Raw genomic sequence first — 22,789 nt, 5'->3', positions numbered from 1 at the left:
CTTCCAATCTGGCAATCCCTTCCATCCACATTATTGAGTATCAACTTACTACTAATTGAAGACAGAGAAAGACGTGATAGAGTGATGAACCAGAAATGATAGGATGATGGTACTTGCTATTAAAAATGAATTAAGATTTAATAAAAAAAGCTTATCCAATTAAATAAATACTAATGTATTTGTACTTCTTTAGTTTTTTTTTACTTGTTTCATTTTGGATCTCTTATTTGTTCTTTTTTACTTGTTATATTAAAAATTATATATAACATTAAATAATTTTTTTCTTCCAAATTTACCTTTTAATTTAATGTATTTGTACAATTTTCAATAAGTCAAAATCAACTAAGTATTAAATCGTATACTCCACTTAATGGAGTTTTAAAATTGGATAGTTTTGGAAAGTAATAGATTTTTTTATAAAATATAAGTAACCAATTAACTTTAACTAACTTTTTTAATCAGTATGAATTAGATAAATGTGACAAGTAAAAAAAAACGGAGAGAGTATTTGAAATTTATTTATTTATTTATTTATGTGCCTCTTCAGTCACCCTTAATTTAGCTCCAAAAGATTATAATTGTCTCTATGCCCTTAAAAATCACAATAATTCGCTTTCATGCATTTCACATACATTAAAACCGATAAAATCTCAATAAAAATATGTTTTATTAACATTAAATGATCAAGAGATCAATTCACTCTCAAAGCGATTAAAGTGAGTGACTCATCCACATTATAAAAAAAACTTTGAACTATATTTTTTCTTTTAATATTTATTAAAGTGTTCTAAATAATTGTGCTTTGTATTAAAATAAACTTTATTGAAAAGTTATAAAAAGTAATTTTTGAATTATTAATAATACAATGAAACACATAATCAGAGATGTCTTCAGAGTCATGACAAAAAAAAAGGAGTTTTAATTTTATGAGTTTAACATTTAAAATCAAATCATTTTTTTTTAATAGAATATGATTTAACCAATAAAAAATCTTAAAATTTTTTGTTGAAGATGATAGCTAGAGAAGACAAGGAATTGTATCAACCACACATGGACATGCTAGCACTGCTAAACTGGACCTAGACTTTGGATTTTAGAATAAAAACCAGTATTTGCATCCAATTCCAACCTGGTGCTAGCCCATCAAATTACAAGAGAAAAGAGTGAAGCAAAAAGAAATCTAGGTGTCCATCAACCATAGATTTCATGTGAGTTTATGTTACTTGTGTTGTATGGCACTATATAATTGTCTGCCATTAATGAGCTCCAGATTTGATAGATCAATATATATGTGTACCTATACACATAATCCATGGGTCCTAACTATGTCCCCCCTCTTTAATCACATCCCACCCATCTTGACCCCCTTTTAATCCAAAATCTAATCAAATTGAAAGCTATCAGATTGTTACTTGATTCATGTGGGAGTGTATATATATATATATATATATAAACTTTTTATGCAACTTTAATTGTAGGTGCTGAGTTCTTAATTTTGTTTTTAGTTATTAAACTGTTGATCTAACAACAACATATTTGGCATGTTTAGATGGGATATAAATAGTTATTAGCTATACTTTGAAACAAAACTTGTCCAATAATTGGCATGATATTAACTGTTTTGAATCTGCTAATTGTCTAATTGGTTATTGGCCCATATGAAAATTATTTTTTTTAAACAATAAAAACCCATTTAAACAAAATTATAATTATTCATTAAACTTAAAATTTTACACTGTATGCACAAAGATATATGCATACAAGTCAGCATTTAAAAACTATAATTTTTAGAACAAAATTACTTTTAGATAAAAAAAAAATACAATTATACAAACGAGAGAAAAACAAATAAACAAAACAAATATTTTATAAAAAATAAAAGTTCAAAAATAAACCCAAACATATCAATGTATAAAAGTAAATATTAAAATAAAAAAACAAATTATATTATGATATCCAACGTTGGAAGACTTTTTGTTGCATTCGGAAGAATTTTATTGTAATAAATATGAACAATTAAAGAATACAATTTTCTTCCAATATATTGTTGCGATGTAATAATAAAAAATATATATGTTTGTGATGATTCATCCTCGCACTATCAAAAAACAAAAATAAATAAATAAAATTCCCTAGAAATTAACCTAGTAGACAAGTTTTAGTTTTAAGTTATTTATATCTAATATGAGAAAAATTAGTGAGTATCAAATATAGTCATGAAACTACCCCAGAGAAGGAATGGATAAAAAATGAACAAATTCATATTTCATTATCACGTGATATATAATAAAATCATGGCATAATTTAGACTAGTTATCCTGTAGAAAGGATTAATGAAAGATTGAATGAAAGCAAGATGATTACCTAATAATGGCTGGTGTGGTGGGTGGAGCACAGCAGTGATGCAGACGAGACTTAGGGGACGTGATAACCAGCAAGGACCAATAGCACTTAGCACAGCCAACAACAATAGTTGGGTCACCATTTGAAGAGCACCACACAAAAGATACAGCTCAAAGAAGGGGCCTTTGATTGTCACCTGATAATTGGTTTAGCCTTTTGAGCAGTGGATTCATTCATCCTTTGGATCATTTCCACTGACCCACCTTCCACTCTGATTGTTGTTGCATCTGTTTGTGAAGGTAGCACCGGTTCAGTGATCCACTGTTGACTGATCCTAGGAAAATTCTGATATAGATGGGTACAATGGATTGGATTAGATATATGTCACATTACAATGCAATACAAAACTAAATTTGGAAGAGAATTACAACTTAAACAGACCATAAGAGTTGAGATAATAGATGGAGATGGGAAGTAGTTCAAAAGACTAGGACAAATGGCACAAAAAAATTAACCAGATAGTAAATGGAACATTAATAATAAGATGAAGAAAATAACCAACTGATGTTAAGAAACAAATCTTCATGTAATTATAATAATTCAAACTTCTTGCTATAGGTAATGCTAATGCAAGTGTTGTTACAGGTAATCTGGAAATTTTTTTGCAGCCTATGTGACAAAAATTCAAGCATATATGTTTTTGAGCAACTACAGTGCATGTATAAGAAACTGAGCTTTTATTTAGGCAAAAGACTGGCAAATAAACTCATTGTTTTCATAAGGCAGAAGTCCACAATTAGTCATTATTAAACTATACACAAATGTTCTTTTCAGTCCTTAAACCCAAAAGGGTGTCACTTTAATTTTTCTGTTTTCAAGCCATTGATGAGATGCAGTTTATCCATTTGATGGATTATGACAGCATTTGTATTAGCGTCTCTCCTGCAAAGTGCTTCATATAATAAGAGTTCATTCCAGCGTGGTCTATTTGTTCCATGGATGGTTACTTGTTAATTAACATGGGCATTATTTAGATAGATATGGGGGAAAAGGATTGCAGAGAAGTACAAATATGCTACTATCATTCTAAAACGCCAGGGAAAAAGTCATTAAATTCTTAAATAGTGCGCTTATAAGTCCTGTACATGGAGGAATGATAAACATATATAATATGATACAAGAAATTACAATTATTATATAGATTCCAAAATGGATGTCCAGCTATAACAATCACATAATGACATACGCTATGTCTCTTCCACAAGATGTTAATTAGCAAAGTTCTGCAGTTTGGGTCCTGGATTCATTACAATACTGTTATACAGGGCCCTAATGGAATTGGACCCAAATCCTGATAATTGATTTCTAGACATTTTGAATTGGTCATAATGAACACTATTGATTTTCAATTTATTCTCTCTAAATCATCAAAAGCCAACACAATCATTTGTGCTAAAATGGACGCAGAGTTGGCTCCAAATACTGCTGATTTGAGAATCTATGCCAGTGCAATGAAATAGCAATGCATGTCAAGTGGAAGTCGAGTTTCTAAAGCAAGTAGCTGAAGTTATAGTTATGAATCACAGAAAGATGCAAACTTTAGATATTACAACCTACTTTTGATTAAACATGAAGGAAGATGATTTTCCTCTGTGTCTATTAGTTTATAGAAATATACCAATTCTAAGTTTCATCTGCATTATCCTGTGTAACAGATCTAAGACCTCTTCAGTAAAGTTTCCAATCTAAACTTCCATTTTGCAACTTTCAAGGTCCTTGTGGTTAAAATTTTAACATTTGCAAATTATACAGTAATAAAGAACATAAGGAACACAAGGACCTTGTGGTTAAAATTTTAACATTTTAGCATTCTAGACTTCTAGTAATTTTTCATCTGGTTTATCTTCCATAGATGCTGCTTTGTAAATATCTCCGCATCTTTTCATCAAGAAATATCAATCTCAACAGTAAAAGTACCTTTCATAACCAGTGAACTTTTCGGAAAGTGCAACAAGACAGAAACATGCTCTCATTTTACATGTGTCCTATTAGCATTTTCCAAGAAAACCAGTGTCTCTAGTATTCATTCTGAATTCACTGGTCCAAATACAGTAAATGATCACATGACATATATCTAGAATTTGCATCCCTGGCTGGTCAGACAACAGTGTACCGAATAGTCCAACGCTAATAAAAATGAAAGGCATGGACCAGTGAGCACAAAGATAGAAACAACCAAAAACAAACATATTTGGAAAAGCATAGCTTATAAGCGCCTGATTGATAGCCCAGCCCAGTCCAGTCACCATGGATTTGTACAATGAAGAAAAACAACATTCTTGAGTACAACAACAAAAATTTATTTATCACGCATTATCAAAAGATCACTCAAATTGCAATATTTCCTAATCTTTTTTTTTTTCTAATATGAGTGTATAAACCACGTTTCTTTTTCCTAACAATTATTGATCTTGTGGTCATCTGGTTTCCTATCTTAGAATTTATAGCAGTAAAACATCCATCCATAAATCATCCTTATTTCTAATTATTCATGTGCAAAGTGGAACCACTTTAGAGTGGACTTCCGTAAAATAAACAAACCGAAGTGTCATATGAAGCTCCACTTTGGTCACTTCGTCCCTAAATTCGGTGAAACAAACACGGTCTTAACCTTATGCTCATTCTTGAAGCGTGTCTTATAATTCTAATGCACAGTTTCAATTAATGGAGTAAACCCCATCATCAAGGAGATGGATCATGGATCAATGACCTTTTATATATATCCATTACAAATAAGCAATAGACTGTGCTTATTCATGATGACCAAGTTAAATATCATTCATATCAACATCCCTGCCTTTTTATGATCTACATCTTCAATGTATTTGAAAATTTCTCAGATTAAAATAAGCAGCAAAAACACAACTTTCACAAATCTACTCTTAATTATCCAGGTTTAAGACTCAAAGGGCAAAATGGACCATATATACACAAAAACAACATCTTTTCGTTGTGAACAATTGAAGCTAAGATGAAGAAACATAGCACACCATTAACAAATTTTAAAACTCAAATAAAATATATATATATATATATATATAGTGAATCAAATAATCAATAAAAACAAGAGACAAGCATTGATGAATTGATGATCTCAATCAACAACGATGACAATAACATTGAATCGTAGACTCATTTCTCAAAATCAACCATATAAACACAATCCGATGACTTCTTTTTTTAAGAACAATTGAATCTAAGATGAAAATAAGAACGCAGGCAATTAACTAAGATTAAAATTAAAAAAATCCCCACAATGATTCAAATTACCAAACAAACAGAGAAAAACTGATGAATCAATGACGATCAACAGAGATTATAATGAAATCTTATCAGAAAAATCAATGAAATTAAGGAACAAGGGCTAGATCTCAAGTTTCGAAGGACGAACAGTACCTCGGCCGGAGGGAAACCATCGGCCAAATGAAATGAGAAAACTGGATATTTATACTGAGAGAATACTCACAGGGCATTTTTGCATTTATACCCTCGGACCTTGCGGAATTACAAGGATTTTTAAATATATACCCTTGCATTTAAAAAAAAATAAATAAACCACTAATTTATGTAGTTTCTTTTGGGTTTTTGCTTGTTTGTTTGTTTGAGTGTTTGTTTATTGCTTGTTCAATAAATTTGTGGTTTATCTATTTTTTTTCAAAAAAAAAGACCCATTAATTTCTTGAAATAGATACAAACCAAAACCAAAGAAACACAGATAATAAGCAGTGAAACTAAAAATAAATATAATGTTTGGGACAACTAAAAAAACAAACAAATGGACGTAAACAGGATCACGTCGTAGGGGAAAACAAGGAAAGTTCTAAAGAGATCTACCGGAGAGTAGTGTTGGGGCCTGGGCATCTGGTTTGTGCTCTATCCTTTCAGGAGAACAATGGAACTGAGAATCTTTTTTCTCGCCATTGCCGAAGAGACTGTCAAGTTTTGTCTTTTTATTAATTGGAGTTATAGAGAATCAAAAGAGAAATATGTGATTGATTTTCAAGATAATCGAAGAAATAGAAGGCAAATTAAAATAAAAAAAATGTTATCTTTTGTTGCCAATTAGATAAGCCAGATAATAGCTCTAGCTAAAAGATTCCAGAGAGTTCTAAACCCAAAACTAGGACACCCTACGCTAGACACTCTAAAAATCAGTTGGGGAAATCGTAGTTCATGGTGCCCTTAAGATTTGAGGAAAATGAACTTAGATTTGGTAAAGGAGCATTGAATAAATAGATGGTCCACAATTTCAATCATCGTATGATAGATAACACATGTAATAATAAGAAACTTGTTGTATTTGCTTGAAGTGAGGCTTTCCTAACTTCAAGGTGCCCTTAGTATTTTTTAATAAAAATAAGAATGAATGATTTTTTTTTTCACTTTATAAGCATATTGCTAAAGATTTAGTTGTTTAATACATAATTTTACAAATTATAGATGTATTTATTTACATGATTGAATTTTTTAAAAATTATATTTATAACCTTTCTTTTCAAACAAATTTCTAAATTCAAACCGTATTTACAACAAAATAAAGTCTAAACTTTTTATGCATTACCTATGGTGTTGATCCATGTTCAACCTCGAACTTGGTTAAAGACTCCACTTACAATAATTTATTTACTTTTATTAAAAAAACTTGAGGTAATACTAAAATGTAGAGAGTGATATTCAAGTATAATTTTTTATTAATTAATGAATATATACATATATATATATATTTATATATAAAGAAAATTTCAAATTACAACAAGGTCCCTGAAAAAACACAATCGTGAATATTCGTGTTAATCCACGCACTAACGTGATCTAACGGCCATTGCACACGCTATCGCAATCTCAGCCGTCCATATCCAACAATCTCTCAATCATGACCGTTGAATCCATCATCTATGGACCCCGACGAACCATTCCCTTCTCTTGAAACAAAACACTCCCCTCAACTCCCACTGCCCCATCTTTTTCCCCAATTTCCCAAAATTTCCTCCCTTTTTTCCCGCTTGTTTTTCTTCTCTCAAATTGATGTAAATGCTGATGGGATCGAGGCGGTGATCCACTTCTCTTTTATGGTTAGTTCCTCGAATTTTTGTTTCCCCTTTTTTTGCGGATTTTTTTTTGGTTAATTTTGGTTATATTTGTGTTTAGATTCGAATTCCATGTAATATGCTGCGGTTTTAATGTATATATGTGAATTAGGGTTGTTTTTTACTCAAATATGCGCTAGGGAAGAGAATCATGGGAATTTTGATTTTTTTTGCTGTATTTTTTATTTATTATTTTATAATTTGACCGAATTTGATAGCAATTTTCAGTTTTGGTGGTTTGAATTGCGTGAAGTGGATTTTTTCTATGGGGACACTGGTTGATACTGAGATCAATCGAGATTATAATGCTGATTCTTCATCTTCCAATCCGGTTGCTGACACTGTGGTTTACCAACTTGTTCGGGTATTCTTCTCGTTGTTTGTTTAATTTTTTATAGATGCAATTTGATAATTTTATCTCTATTTCATTCAAAGAATTATAATTTAAAAGATTTATTTTGTTAGCTTGTTGTTATTGCTTTAAAGATTTATTTTTGTTGCCTTTAAGTGTGTATCACTGTGCAGTGTAGGAAGCTTTATAGCCTTTATCTCATTATAGAGTATCGACAAATTAACTTTTTTAAATTCCTTTTGATGCATGAATAAGGGAAACATATTTGAAATTTTGAAACTTTGGAAGTTCACAAAGTCAAAGAAGTATCGACAGTCACCAGTGGAAATTTTATTAAATGGTAAATCCAAGTGAATGATCAGTAACACTATTAATCACTAGAATAATAGTTTTTCTTTTAGTCAGAGCTTGTAAGTTTTTAATAATAATGATAATCTTGTTTGCTTTTATCTTAGAGTAACAACTCTGGAGTAATTGTTTAAGACCTTGTGTCATTGGGATTTTCTAAATTTTGTTTATAAGGCGAATGAGACAATGATGGAAGGATCAGAGGAAATCTGTATTTGGAGCCTTTTTTTTTTCTGAGGAAATTGTAGCTAAAGCATTATGATGATCGATATTGTCACTTATAGGTTGAAGATGATGGAAGGCTATTTCCTGCTACAGTTGATGAGGTGATGAAAGCTGAGCATTTGTTGGAAGATGACAAGAATGAATTGTCTCAAGTTGAAACCACTGCACATACTGGAAAACAAATTCCTAATGAAAGCATCTCCTTTAAGAAGTGTGAAAGTTCAGAAGGTAGTATCATTTCCTTTTCTTGCTCTTGGCATGATTTCTATAAACTAGTGTTCTTTAAATGTTTCAGTTTAAGCCTTGCTATTTTGTTTGACTTGTGAAGAAGTTCTCTTACAAAGCTGTTTGTCTCAGGTCTATCACAGTCAGAATCCAATGCAGTAGACTTATCAAAATTGAAATTCAAGGTTCAGGTGTGTGACAAATTTCTTCTTGGTACACTGTTGAAGTGAAAATTTTCAAGCTGTTATTTTTATCCTTTTCATACTCTCCATTTAGTCCATTATAAGCAATTTTGGTTTTTATTAACTTAATGAGAATTAGCAGGTATGCCTGTTTTTAGTGTATAACATTTTAAATTTCTGGAAAAGATAATACTAGCAGTGGAGTATGTATGTAATCATCAGGTTAATTTGTGTTGTTTTGAGATACTTTTAATATGGATTTCATGTATGGCCATATGTGAATTGATGTGTCTGTGCTCTTAATCTCAGTGAGTACCTGTACCTGTAAGGTGGCTACAATCCAATAGTAGAAATGTTGCTTGTATAAGTAGGCAAGGTGCTAGTAAATACATGCTCCAATTTGTTATCTCTAATTGAATTTTGAATGCATGACCTAAGTGTTCTTTATGATGATTCTCATGTTTTACTAACATATTCATACTTGCACAAATAGAGCCTTATTTTTGTTTGTATTACATGCAGATCTTTTTGTTTCATTCACTGGATATTATTTTATTTCGCTTTCTTGTGTTTATTGTTAAATTTATATAATAGTAAATTTTAACAGGAAGAGAGTTTGCCACTGGCACAAACTCTTGATAATTCTTCCAAGAAAGAGGATGTAGATACCCAGTTAAATGATCATTGTAACCATATAAACAGTAGCATTGAGAAGGTTAATAGAGAGGATAATGCTCAGTCCAAAGGCCTAAATGATAGCCATGTTGCTTCATTAGGGAGTGGAGAAACATGTTTAGAACCTGTGAATGAAGCAGTCACCAATGTGTCCTTGGATTCTGAAACTTGCTTTAGTTCAATGCCTGATTTTTCTATATTGAATGGGGAAATCCACTTGGACAGTCTTACCATTAGAGAACTTCAAGAAGCTTTCTGGGCAACATTTGGACGACGGACTTCTGTTAAGGATAAATTGTGGCTTAAGAGACGGATTGCAATGGGCTTAACTAATTCATGTGATATCCCATCTGGTAATTTTACAATTAAAGACAATAAGATAGTTAGGAAGGATGATGCCAAGGAATTGCCTTGCAGTCTGCAAGCAAGCAACTTGGAAGCTGTTCCCTTGCCCACTGAGCAACTTGTTTCTCCCATAGATGATACTTATGAAAGCTCACAACGCTTCAGCCCTGCCAACCAAGAAGAGGATCAGCAACAGTCATCTTGCAAGAGAAATAGGGAAACAATATTGGAATGTGATGTAAAGAGTGCAGATATTAGTGAGGAGCCTTGTGTAGCTAAAAGAGTTCGAAAACCAACCAAGCGCTATATCGAAGAACTTTCAGAATTTGAACCCAGGGAGTGTACTGGCAAAGTCTTTACTCCTTCAAGGATTTCTGAACAATGTCATTCCTCTTCAAAATCTAGGTCAAGACCTACTCATGTTATTGGTTTGCAAGGTAAAACATCTGTGACCAGGCAGGATTCTCTTGGAGGTTTTACTGTTCACATACCATATGTCTGTAGGGTGAGAAGACAACGCCCAAGGAAGAGTTTCATGGCTTTTATGGTATGTATAAGTCTCTATTTAAAGCTGAGTTCTCATAATTGCTACTATATTTTGTTAGATTTGAAGAATGATTCTGTGTTTGTCAATTAAGATGAGGGCCGGCTTTCCTTGTTTATGTTTCCTACTGGTCCATCTTGAATGCGAGCTCATGCTTATTATGTTTATATAGCTAATTATTTTTTTCAATGCGTCTTTAAACTGCTTTTAAATTGTACCAGAAATTAATTATTTTGCTTATTGAAAAACTCTGATTAGGTTTCTTTTGGTGTGCTTTTGGTTTCACATGTGCAAATTCATGCAGCTTTTGGATTCGTTGGATGAAGCTTACTTTGTTTATGTGATAGCTGCAATGATTTTCATAAGAAAATCATTCCATAATTATAATGCTTTTAAACTTTTACCTTGCCATGATAATATTAGTGGGCTGTTTTTTTCTTTTTGTTTTCTTTTATGACTCGTGTTTTTCTTGCCACCCACATGAAAGTCATTGCATAATTATTATGTGTTCAAACCTTTACCTTGTCATGATATACTAGTGGGTTTTTTATTATTTTTTTTATTGAAGACTCAAGTTTTTCTTGTCCTGTGGGTGAATTTTTTTTCAGAACTTTGTTGACTCAGAGAGTGAAAAGACGGACAGAGAACATTTTGACATCAGTGAGAGGGATATTCAGCATGGCATGGCAGATAATTCTGGAGATAATTCAGATGATAATGCTTACACAAAATTGGAAGGTTCAAACAAACGGAAGCACCACCGTGCTTGGACACTTTGTGAGGTTTTGAAATTAGTTGATGGTGTAGCTAGGTTGGGAGCTGGAAAGTGGTCTGAAATCAAGAGAATAGCCTTTGCGTCCTATACTTATCGCACTTCTGTTGATCTCAAGGTGATCTCATTCTCATTGAATGCTTGAAAATTTAACCTGATTGTTATTATCCTATTCCTGGCATTGTGAAGATCTGACCATGTTTACCACCTTTCTCAGGACAAATGGCGAAACCTTTTGAGAGCAAGCTTTGCACTAAGAACTACAGAGAAAGGGGTGAGGACCATCTTCAGCTCCTTGCAGTTAAATTTCAATCTTTCCTGTTCACGTATTTGAAAATTGAAAACGAATAGAGCGTACCTCCTGTTACCTTGCCCTAGTGTTTGATTAAATATAAACCCTATCGGAATCCAATTAATTTCTATGAATGCATTGCCAAAGTAACTTGCAGCATGGTGCTATTCTTGACTTTTCTTTGTTTTTTGCAGGCAAAGATTTCACGGAAACCATCCTCGCTTCCGATCCCAATACCCATTCTAATGCGTGTCAGGGAATTAGCAGAGATGCACTCGAAGACAGGAATTGATTTCACTACAAGAACCCTTTCAGACGAGGGTTCAACTGTTTTGAAAGAAAATGACACTGGATTCTTGTGACCTTCATTTTCTTTACCTAGAACTGACAGGGCTTATCTGGTCATATGCATGCTGTATATTCACCATCTCTTCACATTTCTGGAGCTATTGTCGAAACATTTAAATCCATCTTATGCTTGCTTCAAGCATTAAGTTTGTCTAACATCGTCCGCTTGTCAATAGATTTCATCTTTTACGTCCGATTATTTGATTCTTTCATATAGATTGACCTTTCTGATGTTTTCGTACTCAATGCAGTTTGTTCCTTATTCGTGACAAGAATTGCTGCATTCAAAGACTACAAAGGTGACCATTGTTTACATCGAATATTTTGTTTTACCTACTCAAAATGCTGAGACATCAATTCTTATTCGTTGAATTTATTGTCTTGCCTTTTTTCTTTGCTTGTGAACATCATTAACATGTGAAGCTGCTTCTTGATATTTTTGCACCAGCTCATGCATCACATCATTAATCAGCACTTCTCCAAAGCATCATGATATTATTTAGGTTAGATTATGATATTATCAAATCAGGTTGATCTTTTTGAAGTTTGATACCCAAGCAAAGATATTTTTTTTTTTCAAGATGAGCGGTTAGACCACTAAGAAAGATAGGAGATGCACAAGCTTTAGCGGAGCAAGTGGGGGCAGGATCCACGCATATATGGGCATTTGGATCACCCGCACATAACTACTATTTTCTCATGATTCGAATTCTAAAATCATTTGTGAAAGATTCTAATGGGGATTCAATCACCGGTAGATCAATGATCACACTTGGTTGTTGGTGATACCCAAGCAAAGATTTCGGTGGGCGATACTTATGGCCAGCCATATCTTGTTTGGTCAGAAAGCACTTGTCTTTGTTTTCTATTAAAGATTTCTCTATTTGCTCTTTTACTTTTTCACTTGTCACTTTTGTTTGCCTTCCCATCTTCAAACACTGTGACCAATCAACACTTTCCACGTACTCAAATAGGAAGAATTAGTGATGAGTTTTTGATAATTTGAAATTATCTTTTGCTCATTAGTCCTGCATTATTGATGTCAATGATTTGAACTTTTGGTTGTGAGAAAGCTGTGCCTCAGTGCTGATCCTTTTATAAAGATGAAAGGCTTATGATTTGATTAAATTAATTTCAGACGTTTTGCTTTTATATACATTTAATGTTTTTTTTTTTGTTTTCAATAAATTTCTTTCATTTTTTTATAATTATATATACTTTTGGAATTTTCACCCTTATTACTAAAAACTCTTTTGGGTTTGTTAGAACTCTAACTCATGGTTAATCATGTTTTTAGTTTTGATCTATTTATAGCTAAATTTTTTTAAAGATTATGATCAGACAGAGCTTGGTATCCTCCAACATTATCTTCTCACCCAAATGGCCCATTTCAAGCAATGTCATCGCATTTAATACTATTTGCACTTAACTAGATATAGAACTTTATAATTTGTACATATTTCCTTCTAAATTTTAGTGATTTGGACATGTTCCCTTGACAATAGTGTTACATCACAAATTTGGACCAATATATAAAAAAGAAAAAATTAATCATAAAAGTAATTTAGAAATAAAAATACAACAGGGCTTTTTAATTGAATATTTCTAGAATATTCTCCATCTTTCTTATTATCCAAAGAGATTATTTGTATTTTTTAAAATAAATAAATTATTATTTATTGAAACCGAGCAGCACAACGACAATTTCTAGTACATTGGTAGATAAAGTCACTGCGTAGAGTGTTCACTCGAGTATCGAGCTGCTCAGTCTGATCCGTCTCGTGCGGTGAGGCGCAGTTCGAGTGGTGAGTCTTCTTCACGTGTGTTCATCCTCGGGTTCAGGAGACATTCACTTTCTCAAAAATCCGAGATACAAATGTAAAACTAAGATCAGTGGGAGGTAAAATATCCATTAAAATGGAGCAATAAAAAAACATGATAATCACACAAGGAAAACACATTAATAAAAGATATAAAGCACAAAAAAAATGAGCCAATAGGTTATTTATGTATCAACAAAAATTTCTATAAATTATATTCAATTATGAACAAATTAGAAAGTATTTTTTTTTTCAAATGCTAAAATCTTATCATGGAAAAAAAATCTATGCTAAGAAAAAAAATTATTCGATGAAAATTTGAATTATTGAGTACTAATTAACTTATTTTACAATAAAAGTTATATTTTTTTCCATAATTAATAAACAATGTCATTTCTATTTTATCCTAATTTCTTCTCCAATACAGGGGCTACGTCTCAATTTTTTTTTTTATTGAAAATTATCTTTCATATATTAAAAAAAAATCTCGCTATTTCAACGATAAAGTAAATACTTGAATAATGCGGGGCTTATTTGCAAAAAGACCAGCTTTTAAATAACCAACGGCTTCCTGTTCCTCTCTCATTGCTCTTCCCGGAAAAAAAAAAAACAGAGCGAGAGAAAGAGGGTGAGAGTGAGAGTGAGAGGAAGAGAGATTTAGTGATCTAATAGTGGTTCTAGATCTCCGTTTTCATCTATGAAATCATCTTAGTTCTTCATTTCCATTCAAATCTACAAAATTTGTGAGTATAATTTGATTGTTGGTCCTCTCCATCTCTGTTTTTCTTTGAAATTTTGTGAATTTATTTGGTTTTTTTTGGTTCTAGGGTTTGGAAAAATCTCTGGAATTCCAATGGATTCCAGTGATGTGATTCTATTCATTCCAGGAGAAACATCAGCTCCGGTTTCATCAAGGATGGCATCTTCGGACGAATCCGGGAAGCCGGAGATTTCCAAGGGTTCAGTTTACTCTAACCCTAGGAAACCCCTCAAAACTCCCAAGAATCCAGATGGAGATGGCTTGTGCCAACGGAAACAAGTTCCAAGCTCGGCATACTGCAAACCAAAGTCTCGATTTGTCGAGAAAATGGTTCTGGTTCCTAGTTCCAACGATGATGATGATCTAGCAATCGTCAAAGATTCTTCTTTCCGTGGTTCGCCTCTTGACAGGGTGAATAGCAAGCTCAAAAAGAACCCTTCCGCTTTTGAAGAGAAGGTTGAGGATGTTGAGATTTATAGAAAAGAGGTATTCACAAAAGGTGTGAAGAAATGGAGGAAGATTAAATTTAGGGTTTTTCTTGAATGGGGCATCTTGTTATTGTCCACGGGGTGTTTGATCGCTAGCCTCACTGAACGCAAGTTGCAAAATTTTGTGATTTTTGGGCTGGAGATTTGGAAATGGTGTTTGATGGTGACTGTGACGTTTTGTGGGAGATTGGTTACTCTCTGGTTGATGACTGTTCTTGTCTTCGTGATTGAGAAGAACTTCCTCCTTAGGACGAAGGTTTTGTATTTCGTTTATGGGTTGAAGAATAGTGTTCGAGTTTGCATTTGGTTGAGTTTGATCTCGCTTTCTTGGTTTTTGCTATTTGGTCAGGGAGTTCAGCGATCGGCAAAGACCGAAAAGGTTCTTTTTTATGTTTCTCGGATTCTTATTTCATTGTTGATTGGATCGGTGAATTGGGTGGTGAAGATTATTTTGGTGAAGATATTGGCTTCAAGTTTTCACATGAATAAGTTCTTTGATAGAATTCGGGAAGCTTTCTTCAATCAATATGTGCTTAAGATGTTGTCGGGGCCTCCAGAGAATGAACTGGCCGAGAAGGTTGGGAAGAGTAAGAGCACCGGGCAGTTGAGCTTCCGGAGTGGGGGAAAGACGAAAGGAAGGGTGGAGGAGGAGGTGATTGATGTCACCAGCCTTCATAAGATTAGTCAAGACAAGGTCTCGGATTCTGTAATGAAGAGGCTTATTGATTTGATTTCCGACTCGGGCCTATCTACTATTTCGAATATTATTGATGAAACCTTTGAGGAGGCTGATCAGAAAGATACACAGATAAATAGTGAGCATGAAGCTTACGTTGTCTCTCAAATGGTCTTTAAGAATGTCGCAAAGCCTGATTACAAGTGTGTTTGGAGAACTTGCTTTTTGTTATGTTCGATTATCAATTGTTTGTTGTTTGTGTTAATTTTGTGTTGTTTCATTGACAGGTATATCGAGGAGGAGGATCTTCTGAGGTTCTTTAACAAGGATGAGGTGCATGATGTTCTTCTCTTGTTTGAAGGTGCTGCAGGAACCGGCAAGATCAAAAGATCAGCCTTGAAGAACTGGGTGGTAAGTTTATTGCTGCTGTGGGTTTAGTTTCACTGATTCAATATATATAGCACAAGTTGTCAGGAAATGTTCTTATCATTCATACAAAATTGGATGCATGATCATCTTCCTAAACCATTCTTCAAATTGATTGTGTATTTTCATTTTATTAGGATAGTCTGTTTTAGTTGAACAATTGTTTTCTTTGTTCTAAATGGCACCAAAGGTAATGTTAGTCTGTATGTTTCTAGGTCAAGGCGTATCTTGATCGAAAATCGCTTGCTCACTCATTGAATGATAGCAGAACAGCAGTTAAACAACTGCACAAACTCGCAACAGGGATCGCCATTATTGTCAACATTGTCATCACACTATTACTTTTGGGCTTTGCGACCACAAAAGTACTTGTGGTTCTATCATCTCAGCTACTTGTGGTGGTTTTCATGTTTGGGAACACCTGCAAGACGGCATTTGAAGCTATCATTTTTGTATTTGTGGTCCATCCTTTCGATGTTGGCGATCGTTGTCTTATAGATGGTGTACAGGTAAATTTTCCTCCTATTTTTTTATGTAATTGCTACAATTCAGTAAATATTTGCATCTATGACCTTGCAGATGATTGTCGAAGAGATGAATATACTGACAACTGTCTTCTTGAAATACAACAATGAGAAGATATACTATCCAAACTCTGTATTAGCAACCAAACCAATAAGCAACTTTTACCGAAGCCCCGACATGAGTGATTCCGTTGAATTCTGTATCGATGTGGCAACTCCAATTGATTGTATTGGGAATCTTAAAGAGAGAATAACAATGTAAGTTACCGATCTCAATCTGTTAAGAATTTTACTGCATTAACACTTGCTGATAATTTTCAGGTACTTAAATAGCAAACCAAATCACTGGCATGAAAACCATAGTCTTGTAGTGAAAGACATTGTGGATTTGAACAAGTTATACATGGCCCTCTATGTTCAACACACTTTGAATTTTCAAAACATGACGGATAGGAACATCCGAAGATCTGATTTAGTGCTTGAACTAAAGAGAATTTTCGAAGATCTCCGCATTAGATACAACCTCCTTCCCCAAGATGTTCATCTTAGTTACAAAGGAACAATTCCACCGGCTATACCTTTTATTCAAACTTCTCCGAATTCTCAATGATCAGATTGATTTATTGACATGAATGTGAAATTAAGCTGTTGATGAGGTGCAATCTGAGAGAGAGAGAGAGAGAGAGAGAGAGTCAGAGAAACTTTGCTTAGTCATATGTATTGTGGAAGTTCTGTATTTTTACTTGTGATGTTGAATGTTTGGTTTGATGTATGAAAGATATGCAGCGTTTGTTGTTTTATGAGTTGTTGAATAAAAAGTTGAGCTCTTAATTGATGTTTCACTTGAAATGTTTAAAGTTTGGATTGATATAAAGAAGAAAGGTAGCATTTGTTCTCTTATGAGTTGCCTAATTCTATTTTCTAATAAAAGAATTTTACAGTCGCTCAGCACTCGATGAGGACGTAAGCATATTTTGCCGAATCTCGTTAAATCCTTTGTGTTTGTTTGCTTGTTTGTGTGATTGCTTTCATTCTTCTGTTTGATCTGTTCAATTTCTCAACACTTAATATAAAAATTAACTCTGTAATCATATATGACTAAGGATTGGAAAGCTTAATCATTGTTTAAAGATGAACTCTTGATCTTATATTATGAATTGTTACAAAGCTTAATCCATATTCAAACTCGTAATCTGAAATGAATCATCAGTAAACAAAATGAAAAAGTAATTAATGAATTAATCAGTAATTAAAGTTGTTTTTTTTTTTTTTGGGTGATAAAGGAGCAGAACAAGCTGCTTATATTTAAGACCTAGACACAAAGGAAACAAAACACAGTCTAAAAACTTAAGTCCCACTCCAAGATGGCATCAATCAACTAAAGCCCCAAACTCTGCAATTTTACAAAAAGATTTATAAAACCAAAAGCTTTACAATGTTGATGACAATTTTAAATATCAAACAAACCATACTTCATTTTAATGATATAAATCCAATTCTTTTGTCATCATTAGGAACAAAAAAAAAATTTTTAGTCATCAAGTCAGCCTTAACATGCTGAAAGGTGTTCAATGCCAAAGGCCCATAATAATCTTTCAACTAACAGAATGAAACCCACTTCTATTGCTACTACTTCTTTTGGATTTTTTATTTTTTTTTTTAACAAGAACTTCGAATTGATCATTCAGTCCGTGCATCTTCATCCGACAACGCAGGGTGTGGATCATAAACTTGAACATGCAAAAAAGATCCATTATCACCATTGCGTTTAGTGAGATATAAATGAGGGATATACTAACCTTATTAACAAAGTTCTGACATTTGGCTCACAAATAATCTTTTTGAGTGATTTAAAAATTTCTAAATATTTAAAAAAAAGGAAAATCGCCAAAAATCCATCTCTAATGTAGAAATATGGTGCAACATGTTTGATTTATTACAATTTTCTTTTTATGAAGAGAACAAGAACCACAACATAAAAAGGTGAGAGATAAATATGTATAATAGTACATAAATAACTCAATGATTCTTTTTTTTTTCCTTACAAAGTTAACAAATGACATAGCAAAGGATAAATATATATAAAATTACACTAGTTAAAAATAAATATTTTTATTATACAATTTCTAGAAAAGAGAGTGAAAATTATTTTTCATATAGAACTCCTGTAAAAGAAAAAAAAATTATAATTTGAGCATAAACATGGATAGTTACAAATAAACTACTCCCTCCGTTTTTTTTTATTTGTCGTGTTAATCGAATCTCACGTACTAAAAAATTTAGTTATTTTCACAAAATTTTAAAAAAAATTAGTTATTTTTTTAAAATTATTTTTAATTTATATTTCATATTTTCTCTCATATTTAATAAATAAATAAATAAATATAATGTTAAAAATAATTTTGAAAAAAAAATAATAAATAAGTTCATTAAAATTTATTAATTCCACCAACCAAACATAACACTCGAGGATTAAAGTCTTATGTGATACAATTATTTATTACAATTTGGGTTCTCTTTGCATTTCATTTATTACAATTTGAGTCAACATCACTCACTCACTAGAACTAAATCCGCTGTAAGTTACTTAGCATCTCTAATCTTACAATTCCACTCATTGCATGCCACGTACGCAAAACTCGATAAACCCTCATTATGAGCTCGCAACTTCTATATAACGATTTAAAATTTTTAAATACCAACGTCTCCGAAGAGAGAGAGAGAGAGAGCTCGGAGACGGTAATGGCGGTGCTAGGGTTTCGTTTTCGTCTTTGAGATCTTTCAATTTGGTTTGAATTTTCAAGCTTAGATTTGATTCCAGTTTGATGTGCTGAATTTTATGAATTTTTTGAATTTTTTTTTTTTTTGTGAGAAATTTGTGGTTGATTTCAAGGATTTTGGAGAAATATAAAGAGCTTCAATGGAGGTTAATGCTGTGAAGAACTCCGGTGAGGTGGTTGTAGTAATCGCTGGTGAAGAAGAAGAAGCTCCGATCTCGGCGAAGATGGGTTCTTTGGAAGAGTCCAGTAAGGTTCCAGTTGAGCTATCGCCGGAGATAGTGAAGGCCAGTGCTAGTGCTAAGAAGCCCCCGAAGCCGCCGATGCCGGAGGGGCTTTCACGGCGGCGATCCATACCGACTTCGGCTTTCTCTAAGCCAAAGTCACGGTTTGTTGAGCAAACGGTTCCTGTGGCTCCCAGTTCCGGCGAGGATTGCCGGACGGTCTCTGAGGGCTCGCCGTATCATGGTTCTCCGAATCACAAGGCTGGAGGCACGCCTAAAACCCCATTGGCGATCGAGGAGGAGGATGAGGAGGAGGAGATTTGTAAGAAAGGGCAGCTGGCTAATGGCGGCAAGAAGAGATGGAAGCTCAAAATGAGGGTTTTGATTGAATGGGCGATCTTGGTGTTATCAATGGGGTGCTTGATCACAAGCCTCATTGTGAACAGATTGCAGAGCTTTGTGATCTGGGGATTGGAGATTTGGAAATGGTGTGTGATGGTGATTGTTATATGTTGTGGGAGATTGGTCACGCAATGGTTCATCACTGTTCTTGTGTTCTTGATTGAAAAGAATTATGTTCTTAGGACGAAGGTGTTGTATTTTGTATACGGTTTGAAGAATAGTGTGCAGGTCTGCATTTGGTTGGGATTGGTCCTGCTCTCATGGTGTTTGCTTTTCAAACAGGGAGCATCGAGAACGCGTGAGACTGCAAAAGTTCTTGACTATGTTTCCCGAGCACTCGTCTCTTTGTTGATTGCATCGGTGGTTTGGTTGGTGAAAACTCTTTTGTTGAAGATAATGGCTTCAAATTTTCATATGAATAGGTTCTTTGATAGAATTCAGGAGTCTATCTTTCACCAGTATGTGCTTCAGATGTTGTCAGGACCACCTTTGATGGAATTTGCGGAGAAGGTTGGGAAGGCAAAGGGCACAGGGCAGTTAAGCTTGAGGAATATTGGGAAGGGGAAAGGGAAAGCCGGGGAGGAGCAAGGAGTTATTGATGTTGCGAAGCTTCAAAAGATGAGCCAGGAGAAAGTCTCAGCTTGGACGATGAAGGGGCTTGTCAATGTGGTTATTTGCTCAGGGCTCACGACAATTTCAAATACTATTGATGAGACTTTCAATGAGGCTGAGCAGAGAGACCGGGAAATCACGAGTGAATGGGAAGCTAAGGTTGCTGCTTATCAAATTTTTAAGAACGTTGCGAAGCATGGTTACAAGTCAGGAGCTGACTCTACCCTTTCATTTGTTGTGCTTTTAATCTTGGTGTTAACATTGTTGTGTTGCTTGGTTGAAGGTATATTGAAGTGGAGGATCTTTTGAGGTTCTTGAGCAAGGGAGAGGTGGAAATTGTGCTTCCATTGTTCGAAGGAGCTGCCGAGACTGGCAAGATAAAAAAGTCTGCCCTGAAGAATTGGGTGGTAAGTTCATCATCTTGTGACCATTTCAGTGTTTTATAACATTTACAAGATACTAATTTTAAGCTTATAGATTCATGGATTTCCATTTACACATCAGAATACGATTAGCTGTGTAATTCTTCCTATTGTGTCTTTATGAATCAAAATCTTGCTTGAACTTTGGCCAAGCAGTTCAATGATCATTTTCATCCCTAGGCCTTCAAAATGTTTGAGGCCAGTCATGCACTTTCTTTTATGGTGTTCATATTTCATCCATGGGAGTGGTATGGTTGCCACTTAGCCTATGTAGGCACTTTCTAAGCCAATGGAGAATCTAGGAGGGAGACATAATCTATCCAACTAGAAGCATTCTGCCACATGACATAAAATAGATAATTATTTATTTAAAAGAAAATTTATGAGTTCTTTTTCTCAAAAAATTTATGAGATGTTGACATTGCATAAGTTGCAAGGTGGCTTGGACATCATTTGTACAGATGCAAATTAATAATGGCCTAGTACCGAATTTATTGAGCACTTTGATAGAGCTACACATGAAGTTTCACAAAAGGTGATATTGATTGTTGGTAAATGCTTTACTTTATCAAAATGTACCACTACAATAGTAATTAGGTCATGTTATTTCTTAGTTTATAACATTTATGGGAATTAAGTTTTTTCTTTTTGCTGTATTTCTTAATGGGAAATTGTTTGCACACCTCTGATAGTAAGTGATTGATTGTCTTTTTCAAGAGCGAATATAAGCCTTTGTAACTTCAATCTTATATGTTTTTAGGTTAAGTCCTATCAAGATCGCAAATCACTCGCTCACTCCTTGAATGACACCAAGACAGCAGTTAAGCAACTGGATAAACTTGTGACCGTGATTGTTATCATTGTCATGATTATCATAACACTACTATTAATGGGCTTTGCGACAACAAAAGTTCTTGTATTTCTATCTTCTCAGTTACTGTTGGTAGGATTCATGTTCGGAAACACATGCAAGATGGCATTTGAATCTATCATCTTTGTATTTGTCATGCACCCTTTTGATGTTGGCGACCGATGTGTTGTCGATGGAGTGCAGGTATGTTTCCATGACCTCAATCGTATTTTCTCTAATTGATTGAGATAAGTTCCTGAATCAATCCTAATCTTGCAGATGATTGTAGAAGAGATGAACATACTAACAACTGTCTTCTTGAGATTCGATAATGAGAAGATATATTATCCAAATTCCGTATTAGCAACCAAGCCAATCAGTAACTTTTACCGAAGTCCTGATATGAATGATTCAATCGAGTTCGCCATTGATGTTGCAACTTCCGTCGAGTGCATCGGGGCTCTGAAGGCCAGGGTGAAAGCGTAAGTCACCGTATTATTGTGATGTACACAAAAATAATTTCCGAGCATTTTTAAAAGCTCATTTCTCTGCTTCGGGCTCTACAGGTACATAGATAACAAACCGAATCATTGGCATCCAAACCACAACATTGTAGTGAAAGACATCGTTAATGTCAATAAGATGAACATGGCCTTGTTTGTTCGGCACACTATGAACTTTCAGAACTTCGGCGAGAAAAACAGTCGGAGGTCTGATTTGGTGCTTGAGCTGAAGAAAATATTCGAAGATCTCTCCATTCGGTACAACCTTCTTCCTCAAGATATAAATCTAAGCTACAAAGGTGTAATCCCGGCCCCATTGCCGATAAGTCAAAGCTTTTAGGGTTTTCTCAAGAGCATGAACACTGATCTAAACTAACCTTTTTGTTGAAGTATCAACTTCTTATCTCTTATCAACTTTGCAGTTTGCAATGACTTGTATGGCAGTATTAATTCTATCTATTAGAGCTTTCGACGACTGTCCTTATTCTCGAGTTTTTGAATTACTAT

The 22,789-nt window shown here is 33.9% G+C and overlaps 3 protein-coding genes and 1 long non-coding RNA gene across 6 annotated transcripts; 3 read left to right on the top strand and 1 right to left on the bottom strand.

The window, feature by feature from the left end:
• Positions 1-2,216: 2,216 nt before the first annotated feature.
• On the bottom strand, positions 2,217-5,838 carry LOC120263909. Its single transcript, XR_005537170.1, has 3 exons — positions 5,800-5,838; positions 2,540-2,688; positions 2,217-2,450 (listed from the first exon to the last, which is right to left on the bottom strand). It is a non-coding gene; the product is annotated as an uncharacterized LOC120263909 (long non-coding RNA).
• A 1,488-nt stretch (positions 5,839-7,326) lies between these two features.
• LOC120263846 lies at positions 7,327-12,010 on the top strand. Its single transcript, XM_039271823.1, has 8 exons — positions 7,327-7,475; positions 7,719-7,854; positions 8,475-8,643; positions 8,773-8,831; positions 9,430-10,389; positions 10,995-11,276; positions 11,376-11,432; positions 11,645-12,010. Exons 2-8 carry the CDS (start codon positions 7,756-7,758, stop codon positions 11,810-11,812), a joined length of 1,794 nt encoding a protein of 597 aa, XP_039127757.1. The 5' UTR covers positions 7,327-7,475; positions 7,719-7,755; the 3' UTR covers positions 11,813-12,010.
• Positions 12,011-14,224: 2,214 nt separating this feature from the next.
• On the top strand, positions 14,225-17,191 carry LOC120263960 (mechanosensitive ion channel protein 10-like). Of its 2 annotated transcripts, XM_039271942.1 has the most exons (7): positions 14,225-14,361; positions 14,446-15,122; positions 15,216-15,745; positions 15,830-15,953; positions 16,184-16,477; positions 16,548-16,750; positions 16,814-17,191. In XM_039271942.1, the coding sequence occupies exons 2-7, from the start codon at positions 14,472-14,474 to the stop codon at positions 17,100-17,102; spliced, it is 2,091 nt and encodes a 696-aa protein (XP_039127876.1). In that variant the 5' UTR covers positions 14,225-14,361; positions 14,446-14,471; the 3' UTR covers positions 17,103-17,191. The 2 variants fall into 2 exon arrangements, with proteins under 2 accessions (XP_039127876.1, XP_039127875.1); XM_039271941.1 differs by having other exon boundaries at positions 14,446-15,745.
• Positions 17,192-19,203: 2,012 nt separating this feature from the next.
• Positions 19,204-22,757, top strand: LOC120263530 (mechanosensitive ion channel protein 10-like). Of its 2 annotated transcripts, none has more exons than XM_039271471.1 (6): positions 19,204-19,281; positions 19,386-20,713; positions 20,791-20,914; positions 21,690-21,983; positions 22,059-22,261; positions 22,346-22,757. In XM_039271471.1, the coding sequence occupies exons 2-6, from the start codon at positions 19,413-19,415 to the stop codon at positions 22,620-22,622; spliced, it is 2,199 nt and encodes a 732-aa protein (XP_039127405.1). In that variant the 5' UTR covers positions 19,204-19,281; positions 19,386-19,412; the 3' UTR covers positions 22,623-22,757. The 2 variants fall into 2 exon arrangements, with proteins under 2 accessions (XP_039127405.1, XP_039127406.1); XM_039271472.1 differs by having other exon boundaries at positions 19,205-19,231.
• Positions 22,758-22,789: the final 32 nt, after the last annotated feature.

This window comes from Dioscorea cayenensis, chromosome 6 (assembly GCF_009730915.1).
Source record: "Dioscorea cayenensis subsp. rotundata cultivar TDr96_F1 chromosome 6, TDr96_F1_v2_PseudoChromosome.rev07_lg8_w22 25.fasta, whole genome shotgun sequence".
Taxonomy (NCBI): domain Eukaryota; kingdom Viridiplantae; phylum Streptophyta; class Magnoliopsida; order Dioscoreales; family Dioscoreaceae; genus Dioscorea; species Dioscorea cayenensis.
The sequence above is the reverse complement of the archived record's forward strand: the minus strand, read 5'-3'. Positions and strand labels throughout refer to the sequence as shown.

Coding starts and splice junctions, on each gene's coding strand:
- LOC120263846 (XM_039271823.1), top strand. CDS start 7,756: ATGGGGACACTGGTTGATACTGAGATCAATCGAGATTATAATGCTGAT. Junction 7,855..8,474: donor TGGTTTACCAACTTGTTCGG/GTATTCTTCTCG, acceptor TGTCACTTATAG/GTTGAAGATGATGGAAGGCT. Junction 11,277..11,375: donor GCACTTCTGTTGATCTCAAG/GTGATCTCATTC, acceptor CACCTTTCTCAG/GACAAATGGCGAAACCTTTT.
- LOC120263530 (XM_039271471.1), top strand. CDS start 19,413: ATGGAGGTTAATGCTGTGAAGAACTCCGGTGAGGTGGTTGTAGTAATC. Junction 20,714..20,790: donor GTTGCGAAGCATGGTTACAA/GTCAGGAGCTGA, acceptor GCTTGGTTGAAG/GTATATTGAAGTGGAGGATC. Junction 20,915..21,689: donor CTGCCCTGAAGAATTGGGTG/GTAAGTTCATCA, acceptor ATATGTTTTTAG/GTTAAGTCCTATCAAGATCG.
- LOC120263960 (XM_039271941.1), top strand. CDS start 14,472: ATGGATTCCAGTGATGTGATTCTATTCATTCCAGGAGAAACATCAGCT. Junction 15,746..15,829: donor GTCGCAAAGCCTGATTACAA/GTGTGTTTGGAG, acceptor TTTCATTGACAG/GTATATCGAGGAGGAGGATC. Junction 15,954..16,183: donor CAGCCTTGAAGAACTGGGTG/GTAAGTTTATTG, acceptor GTATGTTTCTAG/GTCAAGGCGTATCTTGATCG.